This window comes from Dermacentor albipictus, chromosome 1 (assembly GCF_038994185.2).
Source record: "Dermacentor albipictus isolate Rhodes 1998 colony chromosome 1, USDA_Dalb.pri_finalv2, whole genome shotgun sequence".
Classification (NCBI taxonomy): domain Eukaryota; kingdom Metazoa; phylum Arthropoda; class Arachnida; order Ixodida; family Ixodidae; genus Dermacentor; species Dermacentor albipictus.
In genome coordinates, this window is record NC_091821.1 from 278,151,975 (window position 1) to 278,169,244 (window position 17,270).

At 47.3% G+C, this 17,270-nt stretch overlaps 1 protein-coding gene across 3 annotated transcripts in view; it reads left to right on the forward strand.

Annotated features, from left to right (window-relative positions):
- Tnks (tankyrase) overlaps positions 1–17,270 on the forward strand; it is a 370,913-nt gene that overhangs the window by 188,159 nt on the left and 165,484 nt on the right. For all 3 annotated transcript variants that reach the window (XM_065454426.1, XM_065454424.1, XM_065454425.1), the window contains 3 exons: positions 8,487–8,553; positions 8,661–8,759; positions 8,820–8,913. In XM_065454426.1, the coding sequence (XP_065310498.1) occupies positions 8,487–8,553; positions 8,661–8,759; positions 8,820–8,913 (260 nt within the window). The remainder of the gene's footprint in view (positions 1–8,486; positions 8,554–8,660; positions 8,760–8,819; positions 8,914–17,270) is intronic.

Below are 17,270 nucleotides of genomic sequence, written 5' to 3' on the forward strand. Positions count from 1 at the left end.
CTTTTTAAATGCAAGTTATTGTCTGTATGGCATCGTAGCATTAATTTTTTTGTCTACCTTTTTATTCAAACAAGTGTAGAACTCTTATATTCATTATCATAGAGCCTCAATAAATATTTGATTAAAGAACGAAGCAAAATAGCATAATAAACCGCCCTGTGACCTGCAGAGAAACTTCCAAAAAAACGCCTGCCAACAAAACCACTCGTCAAGGCCATTTAGTTGCCCAACGGGTTCCGAACTGTGGCCCTACATCTGGCAGCCCAAGAATCTGTGCGCATGGATCGCATAGCCTTGGCTCTGCTGTGCAGAACTGCTGGATGAAAGTACAGAAGTGCTTGAAAACTTATGCCATACAGTAGAACCTTGTTGATTTGACCCTTGTCAATTTGCAAAACTGGATTATTCGGACTCTTCTTCGTGCAAGCGTATGCATTATTTATGGCAATTCAGACATATTTAGCTGCAGATTGATTAATTCAGACAACTCTCGGGGCTTGGTGAGTGTGAAGTGCTGGAAATGCGTGACGCCGAAGAGCAAAACCGGTGCTTGCATCCAACCGAAATGAAGTGCCAGAGTCCACATCGCCATAGTCATCAGTAGAAACCGTACATGAACAACAGGATTGCCAGAATACTTTGTGCCTATTTGTTTAAAGTAACCTTTATGCTTGCATTTACAACCATGTATAAAACTGCATTGGCAGTGTGCCTTGATACCTACATAGTCATAGTTATTATTGCTAAACTGGTGGTGAGCGAGCTGTGACAGAGCATGGATTCACATTGTATTACATAAATTACAACTCTAAACTTCTACTCTGTGAGAAAGAAAGAAGCTAGCAAGTAACATCTCACTCAGTCTCCTGCTCCTTTTTTTTTTTTTAGTAAAGTGATTTGAGAGCATTTATGTACTTAAACCACGAAAAAGGACAGTTTTTGCTAAATACTGCGGCAGTATTTCTTGTGATACTGCACGTGGTGCAGACTAGACAGACAAAGAAGTCCAAATCACACACATTGTGCTCTGAGAAAGATTTGCAGAAACCAAAGAGCATTGTCCTCTGCTTGGAGGTGCCAAACATGCATTGAACCATGGCAAGCAACAAAAGCACATTTCCTCTGCCGTTTACAGTCGTTAGCGTGCCATAAGAAGGTGACGGCATTCATTAGCAACCACAGTGTTATTCTTACAAGCCATGTACTCAGTTTGAGGTTAGGGAGTTGGCCTTGCTGTTGTTGTGTGGCTCAGTCTAGGCGACTACAGCAAAGCGCAGGACGATTCCTCAAGCTGCTGTATCAGCCAATAACAGGAAACAAAGGACGCAGGTGGGTTTCGCGAAGAGGGGATGTGGGAAACACCCACGCGTGGAAAGAAATCGGATTAGTTGCTGCGCCATAGGAGAGGCACCAGATCTGCACCCTCGCTTGGAACAAAAGGGTAGATGGTTCGAGCTGAAGGGGAGTGTTCAGGGAGACGGGCACGTAGATAAAGGGTAGGGGGTGCTTGGCCACCGCTAATGCCCATGCGCTTCCCACATGTCTCGTCAACCAATTGGGCGACGCAACACTGCCCAGCCGGTTTGAGTGTCAATGTTTGGTATCCGCGTGCGCCTTCTGAGAATGCCTGTTAAACAGTGGTAGCTTTATCACCACTTAGCCGGCTACGACCGATAAATGCTTTTGTGTGCAATCACGATGCTGCTGGTATCACGATGCTGACATCAGGTTAGTTTAATTTAGCTAGAAATGCATATTCTTCACTAACTACATAGGGATAAGGTGGTGATTGTGGCAGCAGATATGAAAAATTATGCTGATGAAAGAGAAAATTGTCATCCATCCGACTGTAGATGTAGCTACAAAGAAAACCTAATATAACTTTCCCAAAAAGAACGATTGCAATAGAACAAAAATTTGTCCTGTCCGGGGATCAAACCCCGAGACGAGCATCTGGGACAGTCGCTCTGCCATCTGAGCTAACTAGGAAACTGGTAGATCGCAGCACAAGGGCAAAATAACTCCTTCCATGCCTAGGATGAGCTCGGTTCACCCACGTGTTTCTGTTAAAAACAGTAAAAGACAAGCTCAGCACATCAGCAGTACTTTGCATTTTCTAGCAATGCTATGGATGAGCCTAGTTTCGTCTTAGTGCTTAATCGTGATTTTAGTGGATGGCTGCACACAATCTATGGGTCAGTGCAAGGATAAGCAAATGTATCCTTTCTGAGGAAATAAAACATGTTGACAACTGGAGTCTTACTTAATTTGTTGGCCAACAATTGGCCTAATAAATAATGTGGCCATTTTTGGTCAGAATTCAGGATAACAGCATGGCACAGAAGAGGTCAATTAACTCTAAGCACAGGGACACTGAACATGGTAATCAATTCTGCCGAAGTCCACAACGTGTTGGAAGGGTCATGAAAGGGAAAAATTTTCACTTTTCAAGTGCCAAGAATCTTTTTTTAATGACTATTTTTTTAGTGCGGTAATATTTTTAGGATACTTTACAGACTTGCGGGGGATGGATGGGCGGGCATGCATGCAGGCGTGTGGGCGGGTGTTTGTTTATTTTCATATTCCTGCCAACCTGGGTTACTGGGTAGTCTGTGGTCGAATGGTTAGCACATCAGGCTGTTGTGCTGAGGTAACAGGGTTCGAAACCAACCATCTGACCAACTTGGGTCACTGAGTATATGTGCCAATGTGTACGTATGTGCTGGTCTTCGGCGAAGCTCTTTCACACCAACATGGGTCACTGTAGATGTGTGACTCGGTAGACTGTTTGATGAAACAAAGTCAGTGCTTGTTGTGTACCGATTCTGGCCGCTGAGTTCAGCGGATGACATATCTGCATCAGTTAACCCCTGTGTTGAAGAGCGTCCTCTCCCGGCCTCAAGAATGTATATATTGTAGCAGTTATCAAGTTCCCACTGTTCTCTGTTTGTTTCGTGACGGCAATAAAAGGTTATTGCCGATACGCCTTGTCGCGATGGTGCCTCGCGATACGACCCACGCAGCAACATAACACTGGCGACGAGGATGGGATTGAATGAGACCGCTGCAATAGGAAGCTAGCTCCTGTCCGTACTCGTTCACAATGACGGCCACCACAACGGAGGGGCTCGAGCCTTTCGACATCACCCACCCTGAAGAGTGGGAGGACTATGCAGAACGTTTCCAGTTCTTCCTTGAGGCGCAGGACGTTACAGACGCCAGCAAGAAGAGATCGATATTCCTCAGCCGCTGCGGTCCCGCCACTTTTCAATTAGCCAGGGCGCTCGTGGCACCGGCCCAGCTGAAGGACGCACCGTTCGAAACAATCCTCGCCGTTCTGCGTGACCACCTAGCGCCGAAACCACCGGAGCTTGCCAGACGATATGAATTCCATCGCCGTGACCAGGCACCAAGTGAGTCTGCCGCTGCCTACCTCGCTGCTCTTCGAACGACGGCACAGCACTGCAACTTCAACGACCTCGACACCGTGCTACGGGATCGATTCGTGTTCGGACTGCAGAACGACACGGTGAAGCGGCGACTACTGGCGAAAAAAGAGGTGTCTTTCACTAGTGCTGTTGAGGAAGCAGTCGCCGCTGAGGCCATTGCCCGGGAAGCCAGCCTAGCCTCGTTTCAAACCACCAACGCGCCACTTTTCGAGCCCGTGCATCAAGGGACGACGACGGGCGATGATGGCGAGCAAGACACCGCCGAGGATGTTCTTCGGTTACGTGCGAGCCTCACTCGGCGACGGGACACTGAGAGATTGGTGGGCGGCCCCTGCGCCAGCTGTGGAGGCCCGCACGAACGCCGTCTGTGTCGGTTCCGTGGTGCCCAGTGCAGGGAATGTGGAAAAACCGGTCATATTGCTAAGGTCTGCCGGTCCCGGAGGCAGCTTAGCCCACGTCGAAATGCCAAAGATCAAGCCCGGATGCAACAATTCAAGACCACTCCTCGCACAAACATTTCATACTGCCACGACTTGGCAGTTACTGCTATCAACGAAGTGTCTAAACCCGCCAAGAGGAAGATACATGTGAGTGTAAAAATCGAAGGCACACAGTGTCAGATGGAGGTGGATTCTGGATCAACTTTTTCCATTATCTCCGACGCCACAGCCAGACGCATTTTTCCAAATGTTGTCATGAGGGACTATCAAGCAAACTGTATCGCTGTACGTGGAGTTGGTACCGTCCGAGTGCAGTTCAAAGATTTTGACGGCCCATTGCGCCTGGTCATTGTCAAGGGCGAGCGCCCAAGTCTTCTTGGGCTCGATTGGTTTCCGGCACTCGGTATCAATATCACGGGAGTGCAACGCATCGATCAGCAACCATCCTCACTTGATAGCATATTCCGGGATTTTGCCTCTGTGTTCGACGGGACGCTGGGCTGCTACAAGGGACCGCCCATTCAGTTTGCACTTGACCCTGAGGTTGTGCCTGTCCGCCTGAAAGCAAGAAGGGTTCCTTTCGCACTGCGACCGAAAATCGACGCCGAACTGGACAAGCTGATAACACAAGGAATCCTAGAGCCGGTTGACCATGCTCGTTGGGAAACCCCTATTGTTACGCTACTGAAGGCAAATGGGGATGTCCGCATCTGTGCAGACTACAAGTGCACCATCAACAAAGCCTTGCAGCAGCACTCGTATCCGGTACCAGCTGTCAACCACCTGCTGGCATCCCTCTCTGGTGGAACTGTCTTTGCGAAGCTAGACTTAGCACAGGCCTACCAACAGCTCCTAGTGACTGATGAATCTGCAGAGGCGCAGACCATTGTGACGCATCGGGGTGCTTTCCGCGTTCGACGATTACAGTTCGGTGTCAGCGTCGCACCTGGCATCTTTCAGAGTTTAATGGAGAACCTATTGCGCGGACTACCAGGCGTCATTCCATATTTTGATGATGTCCTCATTTCAGGTGCATCGCACCAAGAACTACTTAGTCGCCTTCGAGAGGTCCTTCAGCGGTTCCAAGATGCAGGGCTTAAGGTCAAGAAGGAGAAATGCCAACTAGGAGTGACTCAAGTGGAATTTTTGGGTTTCCGAGTCGATGCTGAGGGAATCCACCCCACACTGGCCAAGACGCAAGCCATCCTTAATGCACCGCAGCCGTTGAACAGAGCCGAGCTGCAGGCCTTCCTGGGTCTTCTCAATTTCTATCATGCATTCCTTCCACACAAGGCCACTGTCGCTGAACCCCTGCATCGTTTGTTGGACAAGAAGGTCCCCTGGCTGTGGGGAAACCTACAATAAACTGCGTTCGACATTGTGAAGAAGCTACTGGCATCCAACCAGGTGCTGACACACTTCGACGAGAAGAAGCCGATAATCCTTGCATGCGATGCGTCCCCGTACGGAATAGGAGCAGTGTTGAGTCACAGACTGCAGGATGACACGGCAGCACCAATCGCTTCTTATTCAAGAACCTTGTCCTCTAAGGAGCGTAATTACGCCCAGATTGATAAGGAGGCACTCGCTGTGGTTGCCGGAGTAAAGAATTTCCATGACTACGTATTCGGCCGCCCATTTCAGATCCATACAGACCACAAGCCGCTCCTGGGGCTCTTCACATCAGACCGGCAAACGCCACAGATGCTTTCACCACGAATGTTGCGTTGGTCCATTTTTCTTAATGGATACCAGCATACTCTCCACCACCGACCAGGAAAACAGTTAGGCCACGCAGATGGTCTCAGCAGACTGCCTCAAGCGGACCAGTGCCAGGATGACCCTTCGCCAGCAGAGGTCGTCATGCTTCTGGACGTACTTCCAGAATCTCCAGTCCGTGCAGACGATGTGGCTAAGTACTCGACCAAGGATGCTATCCTCTCCCGTGTCCTCAACTGGGTGTGGAAGGGTTGGCCAAGGTGCGCTCCGAGTTCCGAGTTCACACCTTTCATGTCCAGGCAACATGAACTGTCCGCCCACAAGGGATGCTTACTGTGGGGTGACCGTGTGGTGATTCCACAGAAGTTGCGTTTCCGGGTCCTCGAAGCTCTGCATGTCGGACACCCTGGCATCATCAGAATGAAAGCGCTTGCCCGCAGTTATGTATGGTGGCCCGGCATGGATGCGGCCATTGAGGAATGGGTCCGGCGATGTTTTCCTTCCCAGGAAACACGGCCCGAGATGCCTCGGGCACCTGTGCACCCATCGGAGACGACCCGGACACCATGGTCACGCCTGCACATTGATTTCGCTGGTCCCTTCCAAGGACAGACCTTCTTGATTGTGGTGGACTCTTATTCCAAATGGCTGGAGTTCATACTAATGTCGTCAATGACATCGAGTGCTGTAATCACTACCTTACAAAGATTGTTCGCTACTCATGGCCTGCCAAATACCCTTGTTTCAGACAACGGCCCGCAATTCACATCCACAGAATTTTGAGGGTTCCTGGATGCCAACCTCATCCGCCAAGTGACATCTGCACCGTTCCATCCATCCACGAACGGGCAGGCCGAAAGGATGGTACGGAGCACCAAAGAGGCATTAGCTCGAATAATCCGAGGAAGCTGGGTACAGCGCTTGGTAGACTTCACTCTACAGCAGCATGTAACTCCGCACACAGTCACGGGGCGCGCCTCGTGCGAGTTGTTGATGGGCCGCCGACTGTCTACCATGCTGGATCAGCTGCATCCAGACCGGGCCCCTGACAAGTCCTCCCAGTTGGCAGAAGTTCTGCCGACACCACGCATATTCCAGCCCGACGACCCTGTATTTGCACGTAACTACGGCCAGGGCCCACCATGGGTATCTGCTGTGATTTCCAGAGCAACTGGCCCGATCTCATATGAGGTTGCTCTTCCGGATGGTCGTGTGTGTCGCCGGCACGTGGACCAGCTTCGTCGGCGGAGCAGCATTCCCATGAGGTTAGCCGAAACTGTACCTGAATGACAGCCTGAGGTTCAGCCTTCGTCAAGCCCTTCACCTGGCGGAATGAGCAGCAGCAAGACACCAGATCCCAGTGAAACCGAGGAGCACCCGACAGCCATGCTACCTCCCGAGGCGCAACCAACAGTCATGCTTCCTTCGGACGACATAGCAGCACCTCAGCCAGCACCAACAGAGCAAAGTGTAGAATTGCCGGGCCCACGCCATTCGCAGCGTTCCCGGAAGACACCACAACATCTTCGGGACTTTGTGCTGGCATTGGCTGACTGTTAAGTACCAACTAAGGGGGAAGGAGTGTTCCGATTCTGGCCGCTGAGTTCAGCGGATCACGTATCTGCATCAGTTAACCCCTGTGTTGAAGAGCGCCCTCTCCCGGTCTCAAGAATGTATATATTGTAGCAGTTATCAAGTTCCCACTGTTTTCTGTTTGTTTCGTAATGGCAATAAAAGGTTATTGCCGATACGCCTTGTCGCGATGGTGCCTCGCGATACGACCCACGCAGCAACATAACAGTGCTGGTCTTCAGTGAGCCTCTTTGATGCCAATTTGGGTCACTCGGTGTGTGCCAGTAGGTGTGTGCTGCTCTTCAATGAACGTATCTGATGCCAACTTGGGTCACTTGGTATGTGCCACGGGGAATGTGCCGTTATATATCGTGAAAAAGATCCCTAAATTTTTCTGATGCTGAGTAGAAGCAAACCCACATCACCACCTGACGTATTAGCAGGCTGCACCACAAATGTACCAGGCGTGTACAGTTCTTCAGTGAACCCCTGGCCAACTTTGGTCACTGAGTATGTGCCACAGGGTGTGTGGCATGTAAGAGAGCAATTCTCAGCATTCGAAGGCTTCTCGTCTCGGAGGCCACGCGTGGACCTCTAGGCAGTGCCAGCAGATGGTGCAGCATGTCCAGAAAGAAGCATGAGAGAGGAGCCCGGTTACCGCATGATGTGTTTCTCAGAACCCGCACGTGCCAGCGTACCATGTATTTCATAAGCCACGTGCAGGCTTTTCATAAGTGCGTCGTCTCATGGCACTGAGTGTTCTTTGGGAAGCGCGAAAAAGGAGTCCCACCGTAGGACATGCCTCCTGCGTAGCTCGTTTCGATGGTGGCAATACATTGTGTCACTATATTGATTCAATGCTAACACATTACTGTCGATAATTATTGTGAGATGGGTTCCGCTGCTTTTTTTATTGATTGAACTTGGGATTGCACTTCATATTCTTTGTAGTGAAATTAGTTCAGATGACATTGCAGGGCAATAGATTCAATCTATTGCAATAGATTGCAATAGATGCGAACACCATGTTTTGGCAACAATATGTTAAACACTGCTGATGTCTCCTGTATTAATGACTGCTTGCACTTTCTCCTATCACATGGCACACGCATTCATGCTTCCCATTGATTTGCAAGGAGGTTATCATACTCATTGCAACAGACCTGCAACGATGCAACCAACTTTGTGGAACCCAGTGATGGCAGATGTTGAAAGCAGCAGAATTACATATCTTGGGCTATAATTGCAGCGTGTGAAACTGAGTTTAAGTATAGGTATGTCCTAACATGTCTGCTTCTGTTTCTAGGGGCTTGGTGCCTCTACATAATGCTTGCTCATATGGTCATTATGAAGTAGCTGACCTTTTGGTGAAGGTAAGCAAAACTTGTCATCACATCTTTTATGCCTTCTTAATGTAGTATTCTTTTTTTTTTTAAAGTGAACACCGTGAAAGTATCTAATTTTTTTTTCTTTTTGGCAGCATGGTGCCAGTGTAAATGTTTCTGATCTCTGGAAGTTCACGCCACTTCATGAAGCAACTGCTAAAGGAAAATATGACATTGTGAAGCTGTTGCTTAAGGTATGTATGTCATGTATCATAAGTTGGCTGCATCTGTGTGACTGTTGCTCTCTGCTTTAGCATGGAGCTGACCCAAGCAAGAAGAACCGTGACGGTAATACACCTCTTGATTTAGTGAAAGATGGTGACCAAGATGTGGCAGATCTTCTCAAAGGTACTCCATCTTCACAATTTCTTTAATTTTAGAAGTGTGCTACTTTTGAAATGGGATGTATACTGTATGGATACAACAAATGAAGCCAGGGAAACCACAGAGGAAGTTATTTAGAATTTTAATTAAACTTTAGAACTGATAAGTTTAAGGGAAATAAAAGTGGACAGAAAGAACAGCTTGTTAGTGGCAACCTCTGCACTGACGTGAGGCATATTGTATAGAGTGCTTTGAGTGTAAGAATGTCGAATTGATTTCCTTTCATTAAGATAGCTGCTGTGGTATTTAATTTTTGACGGCTCCAAAGAAAGTGCATGAGATCTAAAAGTACCTTGTGACAAAGTGCTTGCACACAACGAAATCAGTGCTTTGAAACATGCTTCCAGTGAATGAACAATGTAGCACTCTGACCAAACATGTGAATAGGTCACAAGGTGATGGCCACATCTGTCGTCTTCAATGCATTGCCATCTGCCACTGAAGCCTCTTCACTCTTCACGCAGTCTGTCAGCAGCAAAAACACTGACAGAGCTTCAAGAATTACCTGTGCTCTTTGTCACTATATTCTGTGGCTTCATCTGCTTCATTGCTTTTGCAGTCAAGAGAGAGAAAGAGAAAGCATTTTTTTTGCACCCGTCGGAGAGTATGGGTGATCGGGGAAGAAGTTTTTTGGAAAAAATGGAAGGCAAGACCATTGTCTTTGATCCATCTCTGTTGCATACAGCCTGTTCTTACATCCTGTCTGTCTGCAGCATTTGCTGGTGGCATGCATAAAGGCTCTAGGCTCTGTTCCATGCATAGCAGGCAACACTGTGAAAGCCACATCTAGAAGTCTCACTCAATGCAGTGTTAAAATAACTACTCCACATAATACAAATACAACTTGATGTAAAGTTATGTAAAATCACACGTTATATGTGCACTTTTGCACTTCCAGATGCAACATATACTATGTTCTGGTTGCGAGTCCGAGAACTGTGCTGTGACCGCTGGTTGCAGAAGCATGTCACTGCTCGTTTGGTGGTAAATAAAAGGGTGAATAGGTTACCACCATAACTTTTTAATATGGTGATAAGTAGGTTCAGCTACGGTGTTATAACCACCTTGTGTATTTCGTAAGACAAAAGTATGAGACTTAATGATGCTATGTCGAATTAATGGCGCATGTGTTGTATTTCGGCGGAAGCCGCAGAGGAACCACAAAGACAATCACGGCCGCAACGGAACTAGCCCCTCTTTATTCAGAGGCATGTATGTATACAGGTGACAACACTGGCGCCACTGGCGGCGTGTAAAGGAAAACAAACTGAAAGTGATATACTACATATTTCCCTCCTTACAAGAACAAGGTAAGTAATAATTAGTAGATTAGTATTGTTATACAGAAATGCAGTATTTACAAAAATGTTACAAATATATTCAACCATACATGGCATGTGCTCATCACTATGTACTGTATGGAACAACTGTACAGCATGGCCTAGAACAAGCAATATTAAAAAAAAATACAAATAAATGCTCGCAGAGACATGCAACCATCTGCACACAGTTCATGCAGCACTCAAGTTCTCTGGCACTGCACCTGTCTGCACCTAGCACACAAGCTACATGTGGTCCTGGTATCAATCTGGAGGCCTTCTGTTCCTCGGTCGTTGAACCCGACATTGAAGCACAGGATTATCCGACACAGCTGGCGCTGGAGCTCGTTGCATGGGTGTAGCTGGTGAGGCTTTGGGTCGAGCTGTTGAGGCGTAATCGTTGGGTTGCATAGATGCCGACGATGGAGTCACGGGTTCGGAAACAGCATTATGCTGCAGATTCCATGTGGCTGAAGCTGCAAGTACCCTGGATAGCTTTGATGCGTTTCAGGTTCGTCCATCATCAAGCCGAAATGTTGATAGACCTTGCTGACGGATTACTTTCCTCGGGTGGCTAAACATGAGGTCTCCCTTAACCGATGTTCCAGGTTTTTTAATTCTAACGTAATCACCAACAGACACTGTGGTCTTCTTCGCAGCCTTGCGATGGTCTGTGTACTCTTTGCTGTAGTCTTGCTTGCTCTTAACTCGTCGCAGACAGGGAAGTTCGGAAACAGAATCACTGACGAAAGCTGGTGACGAGTGACCCATAATGTCAAGGCGTGTTCTCGGTTGCCGTCCGTGTAGGAGAACAGACTGTGCAACCCCCGTAGTGGCATGCGGAATGCAGCGATATATGCCCAAATACTCGGTTACTGCTTGGCGAAGCGGACACTGTTCCAGCATGGCGACCTACACAAAATTCTTGGAAGACCCGGTTAAACCGCTCGACAAGTCGGTTCACTTGGGGGTAGTAAACGGAAGAGTGCACAAAGCGGATGGCGCAATCTTTGAGGAACTCAATGAACCCATAGATGAGAACTGGGGCCCATTGTCGCAGACCACTACGTCCGGATAGCCTTCACAGGAGAACACACAGTCTTCACACAGTCTAGCATAATGGCGTATCTGCAGTCATGTGGTGCTCTCTCTAAGGCTGGTGGTGTCAAGAGCAAGCTTCTGACATGGATGCTCTGGCAGGGGTACTGGCTGCAAGGGAGTAGCAGCAGTCTTGGTACTTTTGTCAGCCATCTGGCATATGCTGCAGTTCTGGATGGAAAGCTCCACTTGCCTGTCCATGCCTGGCCACTAGAACCGTTCTCGTAGCCAAGCTTTTGTTCGAACTATACCAGGGTGAGCTTCATGGTCAGCAGCAATTACCTTCAGTGTGAGACACAAAGGAACGACGATTCGTTCGCCGCACAGGAGCAGGTTGTCAACGACTGACAATTCTTCACGTACCAAGACGAAAGGCTGAAGTTCGTCCGAGAGTGTCTTATGTGCTGGCCAAGATTGGCGACATAGATCTTGACTAGTTCTAACATGCAGTCTTCACGAAGGGCCTGTTGAAACTGCTCTTTGGTGAGGCACGGTAACTCAACAAAGGACACAACCTAATCAAATGAGACATTTTGCTACGCAGACGGAACTGGAAGGCGGGAAAGGGCATCCGCCACCTGGTTTTCAGACCCTTCCCGATACTCTGCTGTATAATTGTAGCGAAGCAGCAGCTCCGACCAGCATGCAGTGCGAAGAGGGTGGCGCCCAGTGCCTTGAGAAGAAAGCAGTGTGTCCAAAGCTTGGTGGTCCGTGCACAACGTGAAATGCTGTCCCCACAAGTACGTATGCCAATGCTCACAGGCCCAAACACACGCCAGCGCTTCACACTCTCCAACTCCGTATTTCTTCTCTACAGGTGAAAGTGTGCATGAAGCAAAGGCAACAGTTCGCAGCCTGTGGCCATTCACCTGCTGGAGAACAGCACCCAGTCCGCAGTCGGACACGTCAGTAGACACTGCAACTGGAAGGGACACAGAAACTTCACCTGGGCGAAACTGGCGTCTACAGCATCATTCCATTTGAATGGCTGGTTCTTCTGGAGAAGAGCTTGCAGTGGTTCTACCACGTCAGCAAGCCTGGGAACGAACTTGGCATAATACTCTATCAGTCCGAGGAAAGAGCGCAGACTAGTACTATCAGTGGGTGCTGGAGTATTCATAATGGAAGCAATTTTCCCTGGCAAAGGAGAAATGCCTTGCAGTGTGATCCTGTGTCCCAAGAAGGAAAGTTCCTGTATGCCAAATACGCTTTTCATTCAACTTGAGCCCTGCTTCCTTAATTCCCCGCAGTACAGCGGTCAGGTTGGCCAAGGGTTCCTGTTCGCTCTTCCCGAAAACAATGATGTCATCGATATAGAACAAAACACCAGAGCATCCTTGAAGGATTTTCGACACCATTTGTTGAAATGCAGTAGGGGTGGATGCCGACCCAAAGCACACATGTTTGAAGCGGAAGAGGCCATCGTGAGTTATGTCACAGCTTTCAGGATCAAGCAAAACCTGGTAACGGGACAAAGTGAGATCTAGCTTCGGAAAATCCGTTGCCCCACCGAGTGTGTGGAAGAGGGAAGCTATCCGTCACGACAGCGTGGTTAGGCTCCGGTAAGTCAACACAAACATGAATGCCTCCATCCTTCTTTTGAACAACAATAATCGGAGGAGACACCCATTCTGAAGTGTTAATGCACTCTATTGCACCCAACTGCTCTAGCCGACGGAAGTTCCTCAGCTACCTGAGTTCAGAGTGAAAGAGGAAGGTGGCGAAGTTTTGCTACAACGGGCGCAATCGAGAGCCGTACTTTGACACGTTGCACAAACCCATGGGCTAGGCCAAGGGTGGAGTCTGAAAGACATGCAAATTCATTGCGCAACTGTGCTGGAAGCTGTACAGATGAAACTGGTTCCTGAACTGGAACTTGTACGTTGGTAGATGTAGTAGTCTCAAGGCAGCAGAGGGACGAGCCATCAATCTGGAAGTCAAGAGCCATAATGGCGTCAACACCCAGAAGCGATGTGCCTTGCGAGGCAACGTAGAACAGAATGGACGCCTCGCGTGTCTTGTATGCGACTTTCGAAAGAAAGCATCCTCGCATTGGAATAGGCTTTTTTGAATAATCTTAACAGCTTCACACGGGACGCGGACAGCAGCACCTGTCCGGCAAAATTTTTATCAAAAAGATCACCTGCTAGAATGGACACTGAAGATCCCGAGTCGATAAGGAATGTTAACGTGACCAACTGCTACCTTGACTAGAATTACAGCGCGGCCGGACGCGGTCACACATAGAATACTCACAGCCTCATTGACAGTTTCATTTTCGGGCAGTGTTTTATTGTCGGGCAAGGTTTCATTGTCAGGCAATGTTTCAGTGTCGGCCAATGTCTGTTCGCTAAGCTCACGAACCACAACGGCCCATCGCTTCTTGTTGCGTACCGCGCTGAAGTGACTAATGAGACCACAATGATAGCAACATTGACCTTAGGCTGGGCAGCGGGGTGATGCGGCACAGTGCTGACGCAAAGCACGATAGCAGTGAGAGGATGAGTTGTATGGGCACAGATATGAGGCAGGTTGGCGGCTGTCGTGCTGCAAACTCGCCTCGGTACGAGGTGCACGCAGGGGCGCGTCGTACACAAAGGAGGGTTGCGGGTTCCAGTGCCTCTATGGTCAAGCGAGAGTTCCCTTATATGGGCTGCACATTGCCGGAAGGAAATTCTCAAATGTCCTCATTGGCCTGTTCGACTTGTGAAGTCAATGTCACTGCTCAGGGGAATGAGAGGGTCGAACCCTCAAGAAGAAAGCATTCAGGAAGGTGCTGGGACTCAACCCCTTCCACAAAGTGGTCCCGAAGTGAGTTTTCCAGAGACGCATAAGAACAGGCTACGGCGAGAGCCCATAGTGCAGCAACATACTACTGTACAGGTTCCCCCGGTTGTTGAATACGGCGGCGAAACTGGTGCCTTTCTGCGACGACATTGCTTGTGCTTGTGAAATGTTGCTTTAAGGTTTTGATAGCTTCGGCGTAAACAGAAGGCTGAGCGGCGTCCCCGCTATCCTCACTACGGTTACCGCCGGCAGCTGACTCACCGCTCTGGGCAGCATCCGATGTAAGCAGTAGGCTGGAGAAGACACCCTCAACGCCGAGGCTGTGTATAAGCAAGGCCTTGCGACGTTCGGGCTTGAAGTCGGATGCTCCTGATGCCAGCAGGTAGTTCTCGAACATCCGGTGCCATTGCGGCCAGGGAACAGGAGGGCGGCCGGGTACAGGCAGGAATGGGGGGTGGCGGAGCAAGCCCGATACAGCGAGCCCAATACAGCTCACGGCGTAGAAAAGTTGCAGGCGTGGTTACGCTTCTCAAAAAGACCCCACCCTCGTCGCCATTGTTGTATTTTGGCGAAGCCGCAGAGGAACCATGAAGATAGTCATGGCCGCAACGGAACTAGCCCCTCTTTATTTAGAGGCATGTGTATATACAGGTGACAAAACTGGTGCCGCTAGCGGCGTGTAAAGGCAAACAGAAACTGAAACTGATATACTACAGCATGCGTTATATATTTCTTTCGTACGTAGTGCACTATCTTTTGGTCACAAACGTGAACAAGGCCTTTGTAGCGTTGCTTGCTACATATGAGATGGAGTAGTATGTCACTGCACGGTGCAAGCACCTAGCCACGTAGTACTTTTTCAGATCTTGTGTGCTTTCTTTGTAGCCATAAAGAAAGTAAGACCACCACAGTTATCCTCTAAAAAAAATTGTTTTGATATTTGTCAGTACATTCTACTCCATTGGAGATATTGCGTTTAAGTCAATACTTTAAAAGCTAATTTTTGTGAATAGCTTGAGCTGAAATTAACAAATATCTTGAGTTGCTCAAGAGGACAGTGAACAATACTGATTTGGTTGCATCCTCATAGAATGTACCATAATTTTTTGAAAGCTTGGCATAAGTTAGCTGAAACAACCTCTAAAGTTCCTTCAGAAACACTGGGGCACTTTTAAACACAAGAAAAGCTCCAATGGTAGGTATTCAAATAAGACTGTAGTTGACAGGAAGATAGAGGCTTGAAGTGAGTAAGCAGTGATCAATCAAGGAAGGTTTCTAAAGCTAGCATTTGAGACAAGGTCTTCAACAGGGCAGCTTTCCTTAGCAGGGTTTTTGTGCACGTGTAGCTCACTCTCCCCAACCCACAATGGGCCCATGGTGTGGGGTAGCTGATGTCAAAGTACAAAGAAATAACAAATGCACACCCAAAATTAAAGGGGAGGGATGACAAAAATAGGGTTGGAGTTAAACAAAAAAGGGGAACGGGGGGGGGGGGGAGTGTTTGGGTTCTTTCAAAAAATGGAGGTAATAACTGGAAACGGAAAATAATTTTTTGCGCATAGATAGGCACTGCCAATCCAGTGTGCCTGGTTTTCTATGAAAGCAGGAGATATTCATATAATCTCTCCAGTAAAAAGAGAGGCAAAGAAAAGAGGGAAGGAGGAACAAGTGAGGAAAGGGAACTGGATCAGAGAAACAGGTCTAGCATTCTGTGTTTGGTTAAGAGTATAAATAAAAAACTGGAAGCCAGCCAAGAGTATGCATACACATACCATCGAGAGACTTGAAAAGAAAGGAACACACTCGCAAAATACTACACAAGTGTTAAAAAAAAGGTAAAAATAAATAAATAAAACGAAATGAACAAAGGTTAGATTTAAACTGGATATACTAGTAAATTAGTAATAGTCAGCTTGAGAAAAAGTAGAGTGGAATACGCATGTAAAGAAAATGGATAAAATGATGTGGTGAGTAAAGCGAGCAACTGGGCTAGTTGGTGTTCATTAATTTTAAAGTTTGCTGAGTGATACGACAAATAACGCAAATAGACACACCAGACAAATGCTCTCTTGGCCTGTCTGCTGTGTCTATGTGTGCTACTTACCATGATCTGTTTCATTCAATGCACTTCAGATTGATTAAATGAAAGTTGGGGTTATGGCTGCCCTGGTCTAACCAGGTGTACGACCACAGAGATCAAATCAGTTTACTTATAATACTAAATAGAACAATAATAATTATAATAAATAAATAAATATAATTAAGGGCTACTAATAGTTATATTTATGTCATTTGTGTTATATTTGTGTTGCAAGTTGATTAAGAGCTCCCTTTAAAACATTTATACCTTTTGGTTGGAGTGTATTGAACTTGTGGATGACATAAAAGTTTATATTTTCTATCTGTGGGAGAACGAATGTTTTACTGCAGAATCTAAATTGTGACCTAAGGTTTTCTGCCACTGCTTTGGGAAGTTTCTTGGCTGCCTCCATGCGATGCTCATTTCATCAACATTCATTGGCTGTCCTGTTTTGCCAATGTATTTGTGGCACAGTGAATATACAGCAAGTAAAGAACGATCCAATTAGTGCAAGGAAAACTGAATTTGTTTTCATTCGCATAAGCACTTGCAGTGTTTTCTACTTTTATGGAATTTTTCATATGTTTGCAGGTCTTGCACCTGGCACGAGCACAGGCTGTTAAGTTGACAGTACACTGAGGGTTTACTTTAGCGTGTAGTACTAACAATGTTTAAAGTTGCTATTGTGACCTTTGGTATTAAGGAGCTCCTTACTTATATGAGTAGCATTTCTGTAGAATGATGGTTATGTTTGGGACGGCATTGGAATAATTTTTTATGAATGCCTAGTTAATGCTGATCTCCTTTGCAACTTACATGCATCTCTGTAGGCCTGGTTTAGGTGTTATGGGGCTAATTTATTTCAGTTAATGTTGCCCTTATTATTTTAGTGGGGAAAATAATCGCTGCCATCGCTACAGATCCTCCTTATTCATTTTGCCTGCCCCCACAAAGTTTCCTCGCTTAAAGTGTCATCAGTGATGACTAGTATAATCTAAATATTGCTGGCTATTCGTAGGCTTTCTATAAATGTGTTT